Below are 18,418 nucleotides of genomic sequence, written 5' to 3' on the forward strand. Positions count from 1 at the left end.
AGATGTGCTTTGCCCGTTTGGGTCGGAGTGTGGCCTCTACCTGGGCGATGGAGTGGAGACGTACGTCCCGTTCCCAGGTGCTGTGCTTCAGCTGAAGGCAGAGTCACTATCTTGGCTCCTCAGTTGAAAGCGCTATGCGGTACTTCCGCTTCCCTGTTTATACCCGCGCTGCGGGTGGAGTGGGGACCGCATGCCAATGTTGATTGCCTCGTTTCGAAACACTCAAAGCAGATTGGTCTCTTAAAATAGATCCCAATTCGTCGGTCAGTTCTGATGTACGTCTCCGTTCCCTCCTTCAGGAAACAAGGGTTACATACATAACCGAGACGATATTTAGACTAAAAACAAGACAAAATTACTAAGTAAGAAGAGCATTTTTTGTAGTGCAGAAACATCTTTCAGCAACATTGCTCAAAAAGTTGCCCTGTGTATCATCAGCTTAAGATTCATAAGCAGGCTGGCCATCTCTCAAATGAGATTTTAGAGGTCTGTTTGAAGAGGTTTATTTGAAGAAGAAAAGCATCATGAAATGGCCAGGCATTGGGCATTGGTCTTTGCACTTTTGGTCCTTTGGTTTTAATAATGTGAAGAAACAAACACATACTGCCAAAAGATTACGAATACATGCATAACAGTCGATGTTTGAGCTGAATGCACATATAACAGCAGACTGCGAACGGTACGTCAGTGGAATGATGCACCACATGTTTATTGACACTTGTACAGATAAAACAATCATCACCGGGTCATGCAAAGCATTATCACTGCGCACAAAGAGAACACAACATGAACAGTGTGACGCCGCACTGCAAAAAATACTCTTCTTACTCAGTAATTTTGTCTTGTTTCTAGTCTAAAATTCTAACAATTCTTAAATCAAGATGCATTTTCTAGATCAGTAAAACGACATTTCTTGTTTTGTTGAAAATAAAATTAAAATTAGTTTTTGCTTATAACAGGCAAAATGATCTGCCAACGGGGTGAGAAAAATAATCTTGTTTCTGATTGGGACGGAAACAAGAAACAAGATTTCAATCAGAAATAAGATTATTTTCTCACCCCATTGGCAGATCATTTTGCCTGTTTTAAGCAAAAATTCATTTTGATTTTATTTTTTAGATATTTTCAAGGAAAAATATCTTATGTCATTTTACTTATCTAGTAAATGCATCTTGATTTAAGATTTGTTAGATATTAAGACTAGAAACGAGACAAAAATACTGAGTAATAAAAGCATTTTTTGCAGTGCGGAGTAAACATATATTCAAATTAAACTCCTGAGATGTTAAACGTACAGTACGATACAATATATACTATAAACATGGCACTATCTTGACAGGTTGATAAGAGCTGGATGTAAGCTATATGCGTTCCTCTGAAATCCCACCTCTGCGCTGAAACCGACCAGTCCAAGCATTGATTATTGTAGGAAACTTAGGAAAGTGCTTTTATAAAGATCTCGAGGTATTGTTGGACTACTAATGCTTACAACACACCAACTAGTAACACACACACACACACACACACACACACACACACACACACACTACAGAAGAAACTAGTCACATATATTTGTCTCTGGGTAGAGAGAACACAATACAGCTAAAACATCGAAGGGTTTATGGACGACTTTAGCATTCCTGGCCTTCTGTAACTGATGGCTTCTGAACCATCCCCTCCTCATGAGTCCCAGAGTTTCGACTCAAAAATGTAGACACCAACATCTGGCGAGAACAATCACTGTACATCACGCTAACCTTCTTTTAGTAACACTCGGATAATTACGGCAGAGTTGGGAGGAGGGGTTAAATGTACACCGCTACATGGAGTTAACCTCAGACCAGGATGCATTTCTGTCAGTCGAGTCCCTGGCCTCCTTTTGTCACCCATTGTGTTGTTAGTCAGAGAACAGGCTGGCGAAAGACTTTCGCAAGTTTCGGATGGTCTCCGCCTTGGTTTCGTCCTCGTTGGTGGAACGGAAAGTTTCGCCAAAGGCGTTGAAGGCATTGGTCAAAGACTGGGATTTGCTGCAAAACAGCGGACAAAAGCAAAATTAGATCATCTAACCTTGCAATGTAACATCTTTTGTTGGTTTAACTTTAAAAAAGTAAGTAACCAGGTTATTTGGTTATTTACCTGGTACAAATACCCAATATGCTTACAAAATCTTTTAATAATATTTGGATAAAGGTTGTCGATTCTCATCAACTTAAATTTTTTATTTCAATGAACTCAACATTTTAAGGCAACCAGGTAATTTTTTTTTTAAATACATTTTTACAGTGTGGGATTACGCCTTGATTTGGGCAGTTATCTAAATTCAGGTATTGAAGGTTAAGGAGCTCAAAACAGAAATTAGATCATCTAACCTTGCACTGTAACATTTTTTTGTTGTTTTAACTTTAAAAAAAGTAAGTAACCTGGTTGCCTTAAAATTTCGAGTTTCCTGAAATGAAAAAAAAATTGAGTTGGAAGAAAATTGGTTTAATAAATATAAACTCTAAATATTATTGTATCTGAACCACATGCAAAAATGTGATAAATCATGAAAATAGCACAATTTGGCTGCATCATCACAAATAAAACAGACACAATTACTCAATAAAATCTTTTAATAATATTTGAATAAAGGTTTGCGATTCTCAAAAATGTCCACTGTCACTATCAACTAAAATTTTTTATTTCAATAAACTGAACATTTTAAGGCAACCAGGAAACTTTTTTTTTTTTTTTGGGCAGTCATCTTAATTCAGGTGTTGAAGGTTGGGGAGCTCAATCCTGCTCATGGAGATTTACTTTCCTGCAGAAATTGCAACTCTGAACTGGACCATTCGCAGGAATCGGGATCAGAGAAGGTGTGGTTGAACAGAGCTGAATCCTGCAGGAAGTTAGGGCTGTATTCCAACTCGCATACACAAAAAAACGACTGTAGGATGCGGTTCCCGTTCATGGGAACTCGAGCTGCGTCACCGCTCTTGGAACGCCTCTGCGTGATTGCGTCGTGAAGCACGTATGTAATCAGTTTAATAGAGAGTAGGAACGTCATAGGCGGGTAACGTCATCGACCCGGAAACTATACAGCCTGCCGGCAAACACACGCCCCCAGCTTCTGTTGCCTTCAACAAGCGCTCTATGTTTCATTGTCCAAACTGTCTCTGTGTTGTGTCTGAGTTCAGACTTTGTTGTTTTTCTCACAAAATTACACAAATTACTGACAGAGAGAATATGGCGAACAAACAATCGTTCAGAAGGTGGGTAAAGCATACTCGGCAGCAGGTCAGGCCGCCGCATGTATGCATACAATGGCTATTATGCAGGCATACCAGGCTGACCTGCTGAAGGACCTGGGGGAAGGTGATGAGATCGGGGCTGATATAGTGCATGAGCTCCGATCCTGGGCAGATTTAGCCCTCCGTGCCACCAAGGAGTTCTATGGCAGCCCTGGTGGGGACGGAGAGACATCTGTGGCTAAATCTGATTGAGATCAACCGTCACTACCATCACCGGCAAGTTCCAGAAGGCCAAAAAGCAGGCAGCAGCGCTGAAGCAATTCCTTCCCCATAAACCCAAGGCCTCATCTGCTGCTGTGAGAGAGCAGCAGATGCCGAGCTCCTCCCATCGAGTGCAGCAAAAGCAGAGAGTCGCCACCCGCACACCCCCGCAGAAAGACTCAGCCTTCTAGAGGTAGTACTGATCTGAGGACAGTCATTATCTCGAAGAAGGCTGCGTCAAAAAAGTCCTGATGCCTGTGTGGTCAGGACGGTGAGGGTGGTCCCCTCCGGGGGCAGGCGGTGCTTACCTCATTATACGGTACCCGTTGGCCTTCGGTGCCCTCACAGGGTCATTCCACCAATCCCACCCGAGCGTCGGGGCGTGGAGGGCTCTCATGGGTCATCCGAGGATGGCTCGTGCCCTCTAAGGAGGGGAGTGGCGCCGTCGAGCCAGTTGTTTCCTGCCGGTTCGCCGTTTCAGGGCGCTGCACTCACAGTGCAGAGTACATCAGAGGCCAGCCTCGAGAGGGTGGTACCCTTAGTAGATTTTGCGGCAGAGTGGGAGAATCTGCCAAATATTTCTTGTTGGGTCCTGCAGTTTAAAAAAAAAGGGGTACGCCATACAGTTCAGATGGCGTCCACCTCCTTTCAACGGGGCTCTGCCCACGGTGGTGGGCTCCGAGCAGGCTCTGGTAATGACTCACGGAGTACAGACTCTCCTACGGAAAGAGGCTATAGAAAGAGTCCCTCTGCTAGACAGAAAGTCAGGGTTTTACAGCTGGTACTTCATCGTGCCAAAGAAATATGGGGCCCTATTTTAGATTTTTTCGCATTCTGAACTGCTCGGTGGCAAAGCTCAAGTTCAGATTGTGTCACAGATCATGTCCGAGGACTGGTTTGTGACCATAGATCTAAAAGATGCGTATTTCCATGTCTCCATGCTTCCGCAGCACAGGAAGTATCTGAGGTTTGCTTTCGGGGGAGAAGCGTACCAATATTGGGTACCTCCCTTTGGTCTAGCTCTTTCACCCCGCACGTTCACGAAGTTTGTGGACGCAACTTTAGTCCCTTTGAGGATGCAGTGGATTCGGATCCTCAATTACATCGATGATTGGTTGATTCTCGCTCATACAGCTTGTGTGGAGGCCCAGCATCGAGATGCTGTGCTCGCTCACATGAGGAGGTTGGTGCTTAGGCTCAACTCCAAAAAGAGTGTGCTTTTCCCATTCCTATTTTGCACCCGCGCAAATCACGCTTTTCCCTCCACAGAAGCACGTCACTAAACTAGTGAATGAACTTGCGCTCCCTGGGCGGTTCAGCGCAAAAAAGGAGGCGTGTTCCGGCGCAAACAATCCCTGATGCTATTTTGCTGTTCCATTAAACAGTTGCACCACTGACCAGAAAAAAACTGGTTTAAAGTCAGCGGCGCGTTGTTCATTATGCTATTTTAAGGGCGCATGCTTGACCATAATGTATAGCGTGCACAACGCGCATACACTTTGCTCATGAAATCTACACAGATGCAACAGTTATTTTTGCAAATCATAAATTGTTACACTAAAATAAATATTAACACATTGTGGTGTGCCACGAAGATGTGAAAAAATAGGCATAAATCTAGCTTACAAATTATTCAGGCTTAGTAATTAAGAATCAGCAGACCTGTTTGCCCAATAGTGGCAAGACATATATGTATATAAGGACATCTGACAAATTGGTTTGTCCGTCAAGAACCAGGAAAAAAAAAATCGACTGAAAAAAATAACAAACTGTTTAACCGACGCTATTTTGTGTGGGTTCCTCCCATCCCCATACAACACAACTTCTCTGTCTTTCATTGCCTTACGAAAGGAAAATATATTTACCAATATATTAGTTGAAATATATTTTAATATATTGTAAATATATTGAATAATATATTGATGGTATTATAAAATATATTATATATTCATGTAATATATTGCAAAATATACAAATGATTGCCACTTTCAATATATTGAAAGATATAAATATTAATTCCCATTTATGTTAATATATTTCCTAATGTATTGCATGAAATTTTCCAATATACTGCAATATATTTTTGTTTCGTAAGGGCTGCTCTTACAAGAACATCAGTCTCCTCGGCTGTGAACCGCTCCTGGCGTGCGTCTGGTAAATACGCCATAATAATAGCGATCCGTAATGGAACTTGCGCAGCTGCTTTTAAAGGGAATGTTGGATGCCGCTCTGATTGGTTTATTCACGTTACGCCCAAACAACACCTATGAATAATGAAGCTACTTCAGACCAACCCATTTTAGATTTGCGCCGGGCGCAAGAGCCATTTATCCCGCCGGGAAAATAACAACAGCGCCGAGACCCGCCCACAAAGTTACTTGCGCTCCGCGCTTTGACACTTGCGTTTCAGATCGTTAAAATAGAGCCCATAGTGTCTCTCCTCAAAAGCTCTCCTCTGGAGATTCCGCTCAGGAGGGGCCTTCTCTCTCAGGCGGGCGGGGCCGTTCTGCACCCTCGCCCAGAGTTGTGGAAACCATGGGCTGGGCCTCTGAGGGGGCCCAGCTCAAGTTCTGGTCTCTCAACCGAGGTTGTTGAGACCATTCTACACTCTAGAGCTCCCTCCACAAGGAAACTTTATGCTTTAAAATGGAGGCTCTTCACCGTATGGTGCAGAGTTCGCCTGTGGGACCCAGTTAACTGCCCTGCGAGTGCGGTGCTGGAGTTTCTGCAGGAGAGATTCTCCTCCGGGCTAGCTCCCTCCACTTTAAAGGTGTATATGGCGGCCTTAGCAGCCTACCACTCTCCTTTGGGTGGGATTTCTTTGGGGTGACACCCCACCGCTGGTAACCCATTTCCTCCATGGGACGTTGAGGTTAAGACCTGCAGTACGCACCAGGGTGCTGGCCTGGAACTTGGCTGTTGTCCTGCAAGGCCTTTCAGGGGCTCCCTTTGAGTCCCTGGACTCAGTTTCTGAGCGGTTCCTTACACTCAAAACTATTTTTCTTCTGGCTTCTATTTTTCTTCCTCTTCTTGAAGAGAATAGGAGATCTGCAAGCCCTCTCTGTGGCACCCTAGTGCTTGGAATTTCCGCCCGGTATGGTTAAGGCCTCCTCCATCCGAGGCCGGGCTATATTCCTAAGGTTCCATCTAATCCCATGAGACCTATCGTGCTCCAGGCTTTTTATCCTTCTCTGTTTGTGACGTCAGACCAGGAAACACTTAATCTGCTTTGCCCGGTTCGGGCTCTTGATACTTATGTCCACAGAGCTACCCTGTGGAGGAAGTCCGAAACAACTGTTTGTGTGCTACGGGCCACCCTCGAGGGGGGGTCTGGTGTCAAAGCAGAGGAAGAGCAAGTGGGTGGTCGAGGCCATCTCACTCACTTATGTGGCGGTCAGACAGCCTTCTCCTTTGGCTGTGCGGGCCCACTCAACACGTGGGTATGGCGGCCTCTCAGGCTCTCTTGGCAGGGGCTTCCCTGCAAGATGTATGTGATGCGACAGGGTGGTCTTCGCCCCATACTTTTGTCAAGTTCCCGGAATAGGGAACGAGACGCTGCGTCACCTGGCCATACTCCCCGCATGCCCTCTAGCGGCTTGTTTCAGGCCTTTTTCAGAAGCTGGGTGCGTGTGTTTGCCGGCAGGCTGTATAGTTTCTGGGTCGATGACATCACCCGCCTATGACGTTCTGTCTTCCTATTGGACTGAGGACATACGTGCTTCACGACGCAATCACGCAGAGGCGTTCCCAGAGCGGTGACGCAACGTCTCGTTCCCTATTCCGAGAACTAAGGTTACAGACGTAATCCAGACGTTTTCTTTATTAAGCAATTCATCTCGATTTAACACAGATTATATCAGGTTTCTGGTTCAAATGTAATTGCTTCGTTATATTGACTTAAAACTGTTACTCTCTGACATAACTTGATGTTTTTATTTTCAAATAACATGTTTCAATCAAGTAACCCAATCAAACAGGACTTTCACTTCCCATCATGCTTTGCAAAGGGGCTGAATTCAGAGAGTAAATGTTTAAATAAAGTGCTATTTTATTCAGTTTCAACAAGATGAGCAAATGGAGACTTTGTAATGTTTAATGTTCTGTTCTGTTGGTATTTTAAAGTGTGTGTTATGTTAGTGTTTTTAGAGGTTATCATTATGGTGAAGTGTAGAGCATGTGTTAGGGACGAGGACCTGCTAATAACAATAAAAGATGTTTTAATAATAAAACACTACTTAGGGCATTCCATGGATGTAACAAAACCATCCTCTGGCTAGTCAATAAGACTTTGTAAAAGTTTTTCTTGTTAGATAACATTTGTACTGGATTACTTGTTATGCTTTATGTTTGATATTCATTTTAGAATAAAGTAACTAAATAGTTTTGGACAAAATTAAGAATGTTAACCTTATTAAACTAAATGGGACTGAATTAACCTTAACCTGTGTTGTGTTCATTAACCCTCAGGAGTCTGAGCTGTTTCGGGGACCTTTAGAAGTTTTGACATGGTCTGACATTTGTGCTTTTTTCAGTTGCTTATAAACACATTAATGGCAGGAATGTAATTACACTGAATTTAGCACAAACTGTGCTACCATAATATGTGAGCAACATGTATGTACATGCTTGTATTTTTGAGAGAATAATGTTTATGCATGGGTTTTTAAAAAAAACTATAAAATCTGTTTTAAAATTAAGGTCTCAAAACACACAATAGATATCCGGCCACAATACTTTAGACCAGGGCTATTCAAATCTTACCCTGGAGGGCCAATGCACTGCAGAGTTTAGCTCCAAGCCTAATCAAACACACCTGAACATGCTAATCAATGTCTTCAGGATCATTAGAAAATCACAGGTGGGTGTGTTTAATCAGAGTTGGAGCTAAACTCTGCAGCGCATTGGCCCTCCAGGGTAAGATTTAAATAGCCCTGCTTTAGACTAATGGGTGTTGTTGCCTATAGTTTTTGCTTCAGACTGATGTGAGAATCCAAGAGCCTGCTAATTCACATAATACAATACAATACATTACATTTTCTAAGACACTTTTTCTTTACAAAGGCTGTATGCGAAGAGGCGTGAACTATCATGAATATATATATATATATATATATATATATATATATATATATATATGGGAATCAAACCTGAGAGAACAAAAGACCTGCATAATGAGCTGCATAATGAATGAGCTTCAGGTATGTGAATGAGATGGAGCTACATTATCTGCCAATTGGGTAAGAAAAATAATCTTATTTCTGATTGGGACGGAAACAAGAATTCAATCAAAACAAGTTTTTTTTACTCACCCCATTGGCAGATCATTTTGCCTGTTTTAAGCAAAAACTCACTTAATTTTGATTTTATTTTCAACAACAAAAACTAAAATATCATGTCATTTTACTTATCTAATAAATGCATCTTGAGAATTGTAGGTATTCAGACTAAACAAGACAAAAATAGTAAGAAGAGCATTTTTTTCAGTGTACTATTTTATAAGTCTCATGTTAAAAAACAGTAGGCCTAATATTGTGACATTGAACACAAGTTATTATTCAGTAAATACAAATAACTGAATAATTGGTAATGATGAATGTTATAAGTAAAATACTTGGGATTTAAAACAACATAATGCAATACAATTATGATTTCAAAGAGTATAGGATGAATTCGGGTCGATTGGGAATCTTTTTCCCCAGTAATTAAAGTGGCAACATTTTTCTGAATCATTTGATTTATGTAAACTATGCATTACACACAATACTCAAATATAATTTTGCGTTTCGGTTTATTTATGAGACACGGGTGCAATCCATGATAGCGTCAGCGCTAAGGCTAAATTGTCTGCTATATTTGCTTATCCTTTTGCCATGAGTCAGAATGTCTTCACTCTAAAAAATGCTGGGATGAAAACAACCCGAGTTGGGTTGAACATAGACTAACCCAGCAATTGGGTTGTTTTAACCCATTGGTTGGGTTAAATGTTTGCTTAAGACAACCCAGTTTCTGGGTTGAAACAACCCAATCGCTGGCTTAGTCCATTTTTTAACCCAACTTGGGTTGTTTTTAACCCAGCATTTTTTAGAGTTTACTAATACTTCAATGACTGGTAGTTGACATGTAGTTGAAAAAGTTACTTGTGGTTAGTAGAATGTATTAAGTGGACTATCAAAATAAAGCGGACTAAGCAATAGTGAAAAGATTCTTACTTCAAGAGAGGATGGGTTGACTTCTGCTGGGGCGCAGGCTGTTCCTCCACAGGAGGCTGGGATTGGGAGGCTTGGGCCGGGTCCGGTGTGGGAACCAGAACTGGAACAGGAGTTGCTCTAACTGGGCCTGATGGAGCTTCAGATGGCGCAGCAGACTGAGCTCGGACTTCAGGTTTGGCTTGCTCTCGGAGCACGGGTTTAGGCTGTAGCTGGGGTTTAGCCGGGGACGGGGGTTTAATTGGTTTGGCTGGGGATTGGGCTGGTACTGGGTCTGGCTGGGTTTGACCAGGACTCTGATCTGCCTCACTCAGCTGGACTTTTGGGTGGGCCTTGGTGGGAGGCGGAGTTTGGGGCTTCGGCTGGATCTGAGGCCTGGAATTCCTCCGAACCGGGGGCACAGGTTTTGGGGGCAGGGGTTTGGGGGGCAAGGGTTTGGGGGGCAGGTCTGTGGGCTTCCCTGGAGTGGGTTCTGGTGCCGCTTGGGCCTGGGGTTTGGGCTGCTGCGTGGTGGGTGGTAGAGTCGGGGTAATGCCTGCTTTGGGCTCAGGTTCCTGGGCAGGGACTGGCTCGGGTGTAGCCTCTTGACTCTTAGGCTGTGGTTCTTGGGGTTTCACTGCCCCCCCTAGGTTTAGTACAAAACAGAGTCATCATATTATAACATTTTGTAAACACCAAAGCTTGCAAGAAGGTTTTAAATCCAGCACCAGAAACATTGCATGATTTATGATCAAAAATTGAGACGCCCCCACGACTGGCCAAAGTAACCAGAGAAAGGATATTGCCCGAGGTAAGGATACTCATGTCCACATAGCAAAAGGACATTGCTTTTAGTCCAAACAAGCAGAATGAAACGGACAGGAGGGTTAGCTTGCAGAAGAATCATAAGTGAGGATGTGAAGAGTAACAACAACAACACTGCAAAAAATGCTCTTCTTATTTAGTATTTTTTTCCAAATACTAAGTCCAAATATCTCAATATTCTTAAATCAAGATACTAGATCCGTAAAATGACATAAGATATTTTTGCTTGTTTTGTTGAAAATAAAATAAAAATTAGTTTTTGCTTAAAACAAGCAAAATGATCTGACAATGGGGTGAGAAAAATAATCTTTTGTAAATAATTTCTGTTTGGGACAGAAACAAGAAATAAGATTATTTTTCTCACCCCATTGGCAGATCATTTTTCATATTTTAAGCAAAAACTCACTTCATTTTGATTTTATTTTCAACAAGAAAAAATTCTTGTCATTTTATTTATTTACTAAATGCATCTTGATTTAAGAATTGTTAGATATTTAGAATAGAAACAAGACAAAATGACTGAGTAAGAAGAGCATTGTTTGCAGTGAACAGATCATGCATATAAAAGAATCGAGACCCTTCGAGAGGCTTTGTGTTTAAATCTTTAAATCAAAGACAGCGTTTCTTTTAGTTCCCTTTCAGTTGGTCACGTTCGATGTACGTCAGAACTGTCTGATGAATTGGGATCTATTTTCGGAGAACAATCTACTTCGAGTGTATAGAAACGACCCAGTAAACATTGGCATTTGGTCCCTGCTCTGCCCGCAGCGCGGGTATAAATATGGAAGCGGAAGTACCGCATATCGCTTTCAACTTCGGAGCCGAACATTGCTGTTACTAGCCTTTGTTGTTTGTATTATTTACAAGATTGTTTACTTACGAGTCTGCTCGAGGAAAGGATCCAGAGACTGCTTCTTTGTCGCAGGTGTGACGGCTTGTTACAGTGAATTGCTGCTGGGTAGAAACAACAGCTGTTTTCACAGTTCGCTGGGCTTTCCATTCAGTGCTCACAGCGGGCTTGCACATACGAACCGCTGTGAGCCGCGGCCACCTTCCCTGTGCGCTTCAGCGCTAATTGAGCAGTTTCCCTTTCTAAAAGAGCTACACGGTTTGACCCTGCGTCTTTTTCAAGATGTCATTCAAATCTTGTTTTTCTGGATGCTGTCGTTTTCTGTCCACTGTTGACAGACATGATCGCTGTCTCACGTGTTTGGGCGTTCAGCATGCTGAGGCGGCTTTCGTGGATGAATCATGTTCCCACTTCGGGAATATGATCATCGCAGTATTAAGGTCTAGGCTCGAATACCTCAAACCGGGTGGAGTCCCATTGTGCATCCCCTGATCTAGTGGTCCTCCCGCTGCAAAGCAGAGGACTGCTACTTTGGCTGATGCCTTTGGTGGATACCTGAGGTTTACAGTGAGGGCAGTCTCCCCGGGTCACCAGGCTCCGCGGGCACCTCTGCTGCGCCGGTAGAGCTTCCACGAGAGCATCCTGGCCCTTCCCATGGGGGGCCAGCCGTTACTTTCGGGGTTCCGACTGGGGATATGATCTCATTTGCAGCATCGGGGGACGAGCTAATGGACTCGGGAGATTCGGCTGCATTGCCCCCTTCGGGGTGTGGTAACGTTGCCCGAGTGCGACCCAGAGCTTACGGCTATGCTTTCCCGGGCCACCGCGAGTGTCGGGCTCAAATGGAACCCTCCACCGTTTCCCGAACCCTTGCGGCAGCTCCCTCTACGAGGCGCCTCTGTGCTTTGAAGTGGAACCTGTTTGTCGAGTGGTGCTCTTCCCACAGGGAAGACCCCCAAAGGTGTTCGATTAACGTTGTGCTTTCCTTTCTGCAAGATGGGTTGAAGCGAAGGCTGTCTCCCTCCACCCACAAAGTGTACGTTGCAGCGATAGCAGCGAATCATGACGCAGTTGAAGGTAAGTCCTTAGAAGCACAACCTTATCGTCAGGTTCCTCAGGGGTGCGAGAAGGCTAAATTCTCCATGTCCAAACTCGATAGCCTCTTGGGACTTGGCTCTGGTGCTCAGAGCACTCCAGAGCCCTCTCTTTGAGCCTTTGCCATCTGTGGAGCTTAAAATCCTGTCAATTAAGACAGTGATCTTGATGGCATTGGCCTCCATCAGAGGGTAGGAGACCTGCACGCACTTTTGGTCAACGAATTGTGCCTAGAATCCGGACCAGGTAACTCTCACGTCGTTCTGAGACCCTGGCCTGGATAGGTGCCCAAGGTTCCTACCACTGCCTTTCGGGATCAGGTAGTGAACCTGCAAGCGCTGCCTTTGGAGGAGGCAGACCCAGTCCTAGCTTTGCTCTGTCCTGTCCACGGTCTTCGCGCTTACGTGGATCGAACTCAAATCTTTAGAACCTCAAAGCAGCTCTTCGTCTGTTACGGAGGCCAGCAGAAGGGAAAGGCTGTCTCCAAGCAGAGGATGGCCCACTGGATAGTGGATGCTATCGTCTTGGTGTAGCAGTCCCAAGACGTGCCTTGCCCGTTCGGGTGGGAGTGTGGCCTCTTCCTGGGCGCTGGCTCAAGGCACCTCGCTGACAGACATATGTAGAGCTGCGGGCTGGGCGACACCTAACCCGTTTGCTAGATTCTATAGCCTCCATGTAGAGCCGGTATCGTCCCGCATTCTCGCCCCAGTGGCCAGTAGAGCTAAGTGCACATTCTAAATATCAGCTTGCAACGCCACTCCCGCCCTCTGGGCCGGATACGAGCGTCTATTGTCTCCAGTTGTGTTCCCCAGAAACGGCTAACCCTGTCGAGCTCCTCCGCTACCCCTCGGTGTCAGATGTTGTGTCCGTCTGACCCCAGGCCTGCACCCGTATGTCTGTGGAACGTGTGTGTAGGCTGGGTTCCATATGTTGTGGTTCCTAGGTATAGCAACCCCATATGTGTATTCTTCCACAGTACCAAGCTACCATTCTCGGCTAGCCCCGTGTCTTTCCCTGTACAGAGCTCGCTCTGTCGTCTCTGGGCATGTTCTTTCCCCCCTGGGACCAGATTGGATCCACCACAGAGACTGCCATAGGTTGCACTACCCTACTAGGTTAGTCCTTATGTGTCTTCGCCACTGGAGGACGTGGCTCCGCAGCATTCCATCTTCCTGAGACGGGCTCGCTTTCCCAGCGTTAACTAATAGTCACTGAGTGGGTCTCGCAGGAACAGCAGTGACTGACCTTCCCTGCTGACTGCCAACCCAACTTTAGAGTGGTCCGGTGAGCTCTGGCAGGGCACTGGAAGGGCCAGCCTCCTGGCATTTTGGTAGGGATCCCAAATCGTCGTTCAGTTCTGACGGACGTCAAACGTGATCGACTGAAAGGGAATGTCTCGGTTCCATATGTAACCCTCGTTCCCTGAAGGAGGGAGTGGAGACGTACGTCCTGTCGCCAAGTGCTGTGCTTCAGCTGAAGGCCGAGTCACTAGTTCGGCTCCTCAGTTGAAAGCGATATGCGGTACTTCCGCTTATGTATTTATACCCGCGCTGCGGGCAGAGCGGGGACCGCATACCAATGTTTTTTGGCTCGTTTCTATACACTCGAAGTAGATTGGTCTCTGAAACCAGATCCCAATTCGTCGGTCAGTTCCGACGTACGTCTCCATTTCCTCCTTCAGGAAACGAGGGTTACATACGTAAACGAGACGTTTTCACCGTTGGCCTTGATTTGGATACTTTGCCTCCAGATATACTTCGGTGTGTGTTCTGTATAAAATCTAGGATAGGTACCAAACATAAAGGATAACTGCACTGTAAAACAATATTGCTGGTTTAACTTAAAAAAGTAAGTAACCTGGTTGCCTTAAAATTTTGAGTTTATTGAAATTAAAAAATGTATTTGATACAATGAAGTAAATTGGTTTCATAAATAGAAACTCAAAATAGTTTCACTGCGTCATCACAAATAAAACACACACAATTATTACCCAATATGCTTACAAAATCTTTTAATCATATTTGAATAAAGGTTGTTGATTCTCAAAAATGTACATTGTATTAACTCAACTTTTTAATTTCAATGAACTCAAAATTTTAAGGCAACCAGGTTACTTATTTTTTTTAATACTTTTTTACAGTGAGGGATACATGCGGGAGCAGGGAAATGTGTGGGATTATTTGTTCTCTTGTGCATGAGAGATAACGATCTAGTTGTGAGTGTCTTTTGTTTGCATAAATAATGTTTCCTGATATCTCACTATAAATTAAAATACACTGGGATTTGACCCTTTTGGAAGGTTTCGTGTCTTTTGTAAAAGGGTTTTCTGTTTTGAAATGAGGTTCAGCAACACAGAACAGTAAGTCTGGAAAATGGGAGCTTTATTACTTTGGACATGAGGGGGAAAGACTAGATCTTTATCAGACAAAAATCACAGGTATAACCCAAGTACTGGATTTAAAGCGGCAGCAAAGCCTAATCAACCCAACTCGGACTCGGACCACACTATAGGACAGCATTTAGAGATCTGATTGTTCACAAGCGGACATTATTATGAGTCCCTTCATTGATTTCATTAGTTAGACTTTTCACACACAAAAATATTTCAGATTTTTTCCACTCTTTGGTAATGCATGCAAACGATCTTAACAGTTCCCATGCAATATAAGGACATATTTTAAACTCTGAACACGTTATACACCATTTTACATGTTCATAAAACAGGTAAAAACATCAAAATACAGAACAGGTACTACACTGACAACACCCTCTCTTAAACATAACCACTCCTGTCCGAAAACACCAAGCGTCATGTGTTTAAAAGCTCAAGTTTGTGTCAAATCTGTACCACTATATTAGCTCATTTAACTGAATGTCTTTGCATAAAAAACACTGAATGGCTGAAAAGCTGTACCTCGAAAATACCTCTAAAGCAATACTATAAAAGTGCATTGCATGATTCCGGACGCTCTTCAAAAACAGTCAAAGATTATTGTAAGAGATCTGCAGATTTTTGGACTTATTCGGGTGAATGTCATAAACATCAAAAGAAAAGAGTATATATTTTGCAAAAAAAAAGAAAGAAAAAAGATTAAGCTAAATTAATGTATTTTCATTATGCAAAATATAAGTTCTTGTATCTTTGATTTTGGGGTGAAATATTAATGTCAAATACAACCTCAAATCAGAAAAAGTTGGGACAGTTTGGAAAACGCAAATAAAAAAAGAAAAGTGATTTCTAAATTTACTTTGACTTGTATTTCATTGCAGACAATATGAACACAAAATAATTCATGTTTTGTCTGATCAACTTCATGTCATTTGTAAATATGCATCCTTTCCTGTCATTCGGACCTGCAACACATTTCAAAAAAAGTTGGGACAGGAACAATTTAGGGCTAGTAATGAGGTAAAAGGGTTAAATAATGATGTGATTTGAAACAGGTGATGTCAACAGGTGATTGAAATTATGATTTGGTACAAAAGCAGCGTCCAAGAAAGATCTAATCCTTTAGGAGCAAAGATGGGCCGAGGATCGCCAGTTTGCCAACAAATACGTGAGAAAATTATTGAAATGTTTAAAAACAATGTTCCTCAAAGAAAGATAGGAAGAGATTTGGATATTTCACATTCAACAGTGCATAACATAATTACAAGATTCAAGGAATCTGGAGGAATTTCAGTGCGTAAAGGACAAGGCCGCAAGCCTAAGCTGAACAACCGTGATCTCTGATCCCTCAGGCGGCACTGCATCAAGAATCGGCATTCATCTAGAAGCGATATCACCACATGGGCTCAGGACTACTTTGGCAAACCTTTGTCAAGTACCACAATACGTAGTTACATCCACAAATGCCAGTTAAAACTGTACTGTGCCAAAAGGAAGCCTTATGTTAACAGTGTCCAGAAGCGCCTTCGACTTCTCTGGGCTCGGAGGCATCTGGGATGGACCATCACACAGTGGAAATGTGTACTGTGGTCAGATGAATCAGTATTTCAGGTATTTTTTGGGAGGAATGGACGCCGTGTGCTCCGGACCAAAGAAGAAAAGGATCATCCAGACTGTTACCAGCAAGAAGTCCAAAAGCCAGGGTCTGTCATGGTATGGGGTTGTGTCAGTGCCCTTGGCAAAGGTAACTTGCACTTCTGAGAAGGCACCATTAATGCTGAAAAGTACACCGAGATTTTGGAGCATAATATGCTGCCTTCAAGAAGATAGCTTTTCCAGGGACGTCCATGCATATTTCAACAAGACAATGCAAAACCACATTCTACACACATTACAAAGTCCTGGCTGCGGAGGAAGAGGGTACGGGTACTTGACTGGCCTGCCTGCAGTCCCGACCTGTCTCCAATAGAGAATGTGTGGCACACGAAGACCCCGTACTGTTGCCCACCTTAAGACTTTAGCAAGAAGAATGGGACAAAATTACACCTGAAACACTTCATCACTTGGTGTCTTCAGTCCCTAAACGTCTTTTAAGTGTTGTGAAAAGGAATGGCAACATTACAAAGTGGTAAATGCTTTACTGTCCCAACTTTTTTTGAAATGTGTTGCAGGTCTGAATGACAGGAAAGGATGCATATTTACAAATGACATGAAGTTGATCAGACAAAACATGACATATTTTGTGTTCATATTGTCTGCAATGAAATACAAGTCAAAGTAATTTTAGAAATCACTTCTTTTTTATTTTATTTGCACATTCCATACTGTCCCAACTTTTTCTGATTTGGGGTTGTACTTGATTCACCCATTTTGACTATATTTCATATATTGCTCAGAAGGATATTTAATATAACCTGACAGTCTCATTCTCATTCTATTCTGGACCGTTCCTGATGATTCCTAAAATCGACTGGCCATTGGGTTTTATTAGGAAATCCTTCAGATGTCTTTGGCTCTTCATGGTTATTATCACCAGTTCATCAGGAAATAACTTCTTGTTAACCTCGAGAAAGAACAACTCCTTCCTCTTTAGAAATCATGCTGGAAATACTAAGAAACGCACATCTTATTTAAAAAAACCCACACAATTAAGATGTGAACACGAGGACATCAATCATGCAAAACCACAAGAATAGAAAACAACAACATCACTTGTACACACACACACACACACACACACAAACACACACACGCATACGTTTGTTTTTGTGACATATGGGGACATTCCATAGGTGTAATGGTTTTATAATGTACAAACCGTATTTTCTATCCCCTTACACTGCCCCTAAACCTACCCAACACACACACACACACACACACACACACACACACACACACACACACACACACACACACACACACACACACACACACACACACACACACACACACACACACACACACACACACACACAGAGCTCACAGCACTGGATTACAGGCACAGATAGAAGAGTTCTTGACCCAGAAACCACACGACTAACCGGGACACGAACCATCAGAAGCGAACAATGGCGGAAAACTGAACAATATGTAGGAAAACGACCGATTCTGACGAGCACGAGCTTAAACTACTGCGCCTGCCACTATCTGGGCCTCAGTGAGCCGAGCGCTTTATCGCGGCCTGAGCCGTTTATCTGCAAATGGCGGAGGAAATCATTTAGCCTGGACTTGTTTTGGTCCGACAGCAACTCCATTACAGTCGAGAATATACTGCAAACAACCTTGAGGAGGAGGCCGCTGGCCGAGGGGCTTGCTGGGGTCGGGCAGGCTTTCTGTCAAGGCCGCGCTCTGTGGAAAAACACACACACACACAAATCACCATCAGTCTCTCTGACACTAGCCAGTGCATTTCTGCTGAATCCACACCAGGGGGCAACACTACACACACAGTGCTTTAATTTAAAGGGTTAGTTCAGCCATAAATGAGCCTGTGGTGTTTATCTGCTGACCCCCAGGGCATCAACATGTAGGTGTGTGTGTTTCTTCAGGAGAACACAAATGAAGATTTTTAACTCAACCGTTG

General features: G+C 43.4%; 1 protein-coding gene across 2 annotated transcripts in view; it reads right to left on the reverse strand.

Moving 5' to 3' along the window:
- Positions 1-1,181: 1,181 nt before the first annotated feature.
- Positions 1,182-18,418, reverse strand: part of syn2b (synapsin IIb) — a 109,125-nt gene continuing 91,888 nt past the window's right edge. Inside the window, exons 11-13 of one of the 2 annotated variants that reach the window (XM_067430957.1) lie at positions 18,117-18,183; positions 9,701-10,322; positions 1,182-2,027 (exon numbers count right to left, since the gene is read on the reverse strand). In XM_067430957.1, the coding sequence (XP_067287058.1) occupies positions 1,898-2,027; positions 9,701-10,322; positions 18,117-18,183 (819 nt within the window). In that variant the 3' untranslated portion in view covers positions 1,182-1,897. The remainder of the gene's footprint in view (positions 2,028-9,700; positions 10,323-18,116; positions 18,184-18,418) is intronic. The other variant, XM_067430956.1, reaches the window with a different exon arrangement.

The sequence above is a fragment of the Pseudorasbora parva genome, chromosome 22 (genome assembly GCF_024679245.1).
Source record: "Pseudorasbora parva isolate DD20220531a chromosome 22, ASM2467924v1, whole genome shotgun sequence".
NCBI lineage: Eukaryota > Metazoa > Chordata > Actinopteri > Cypriniformes > Gobionidae > Pseudorasbora > Pseudorasbora parva.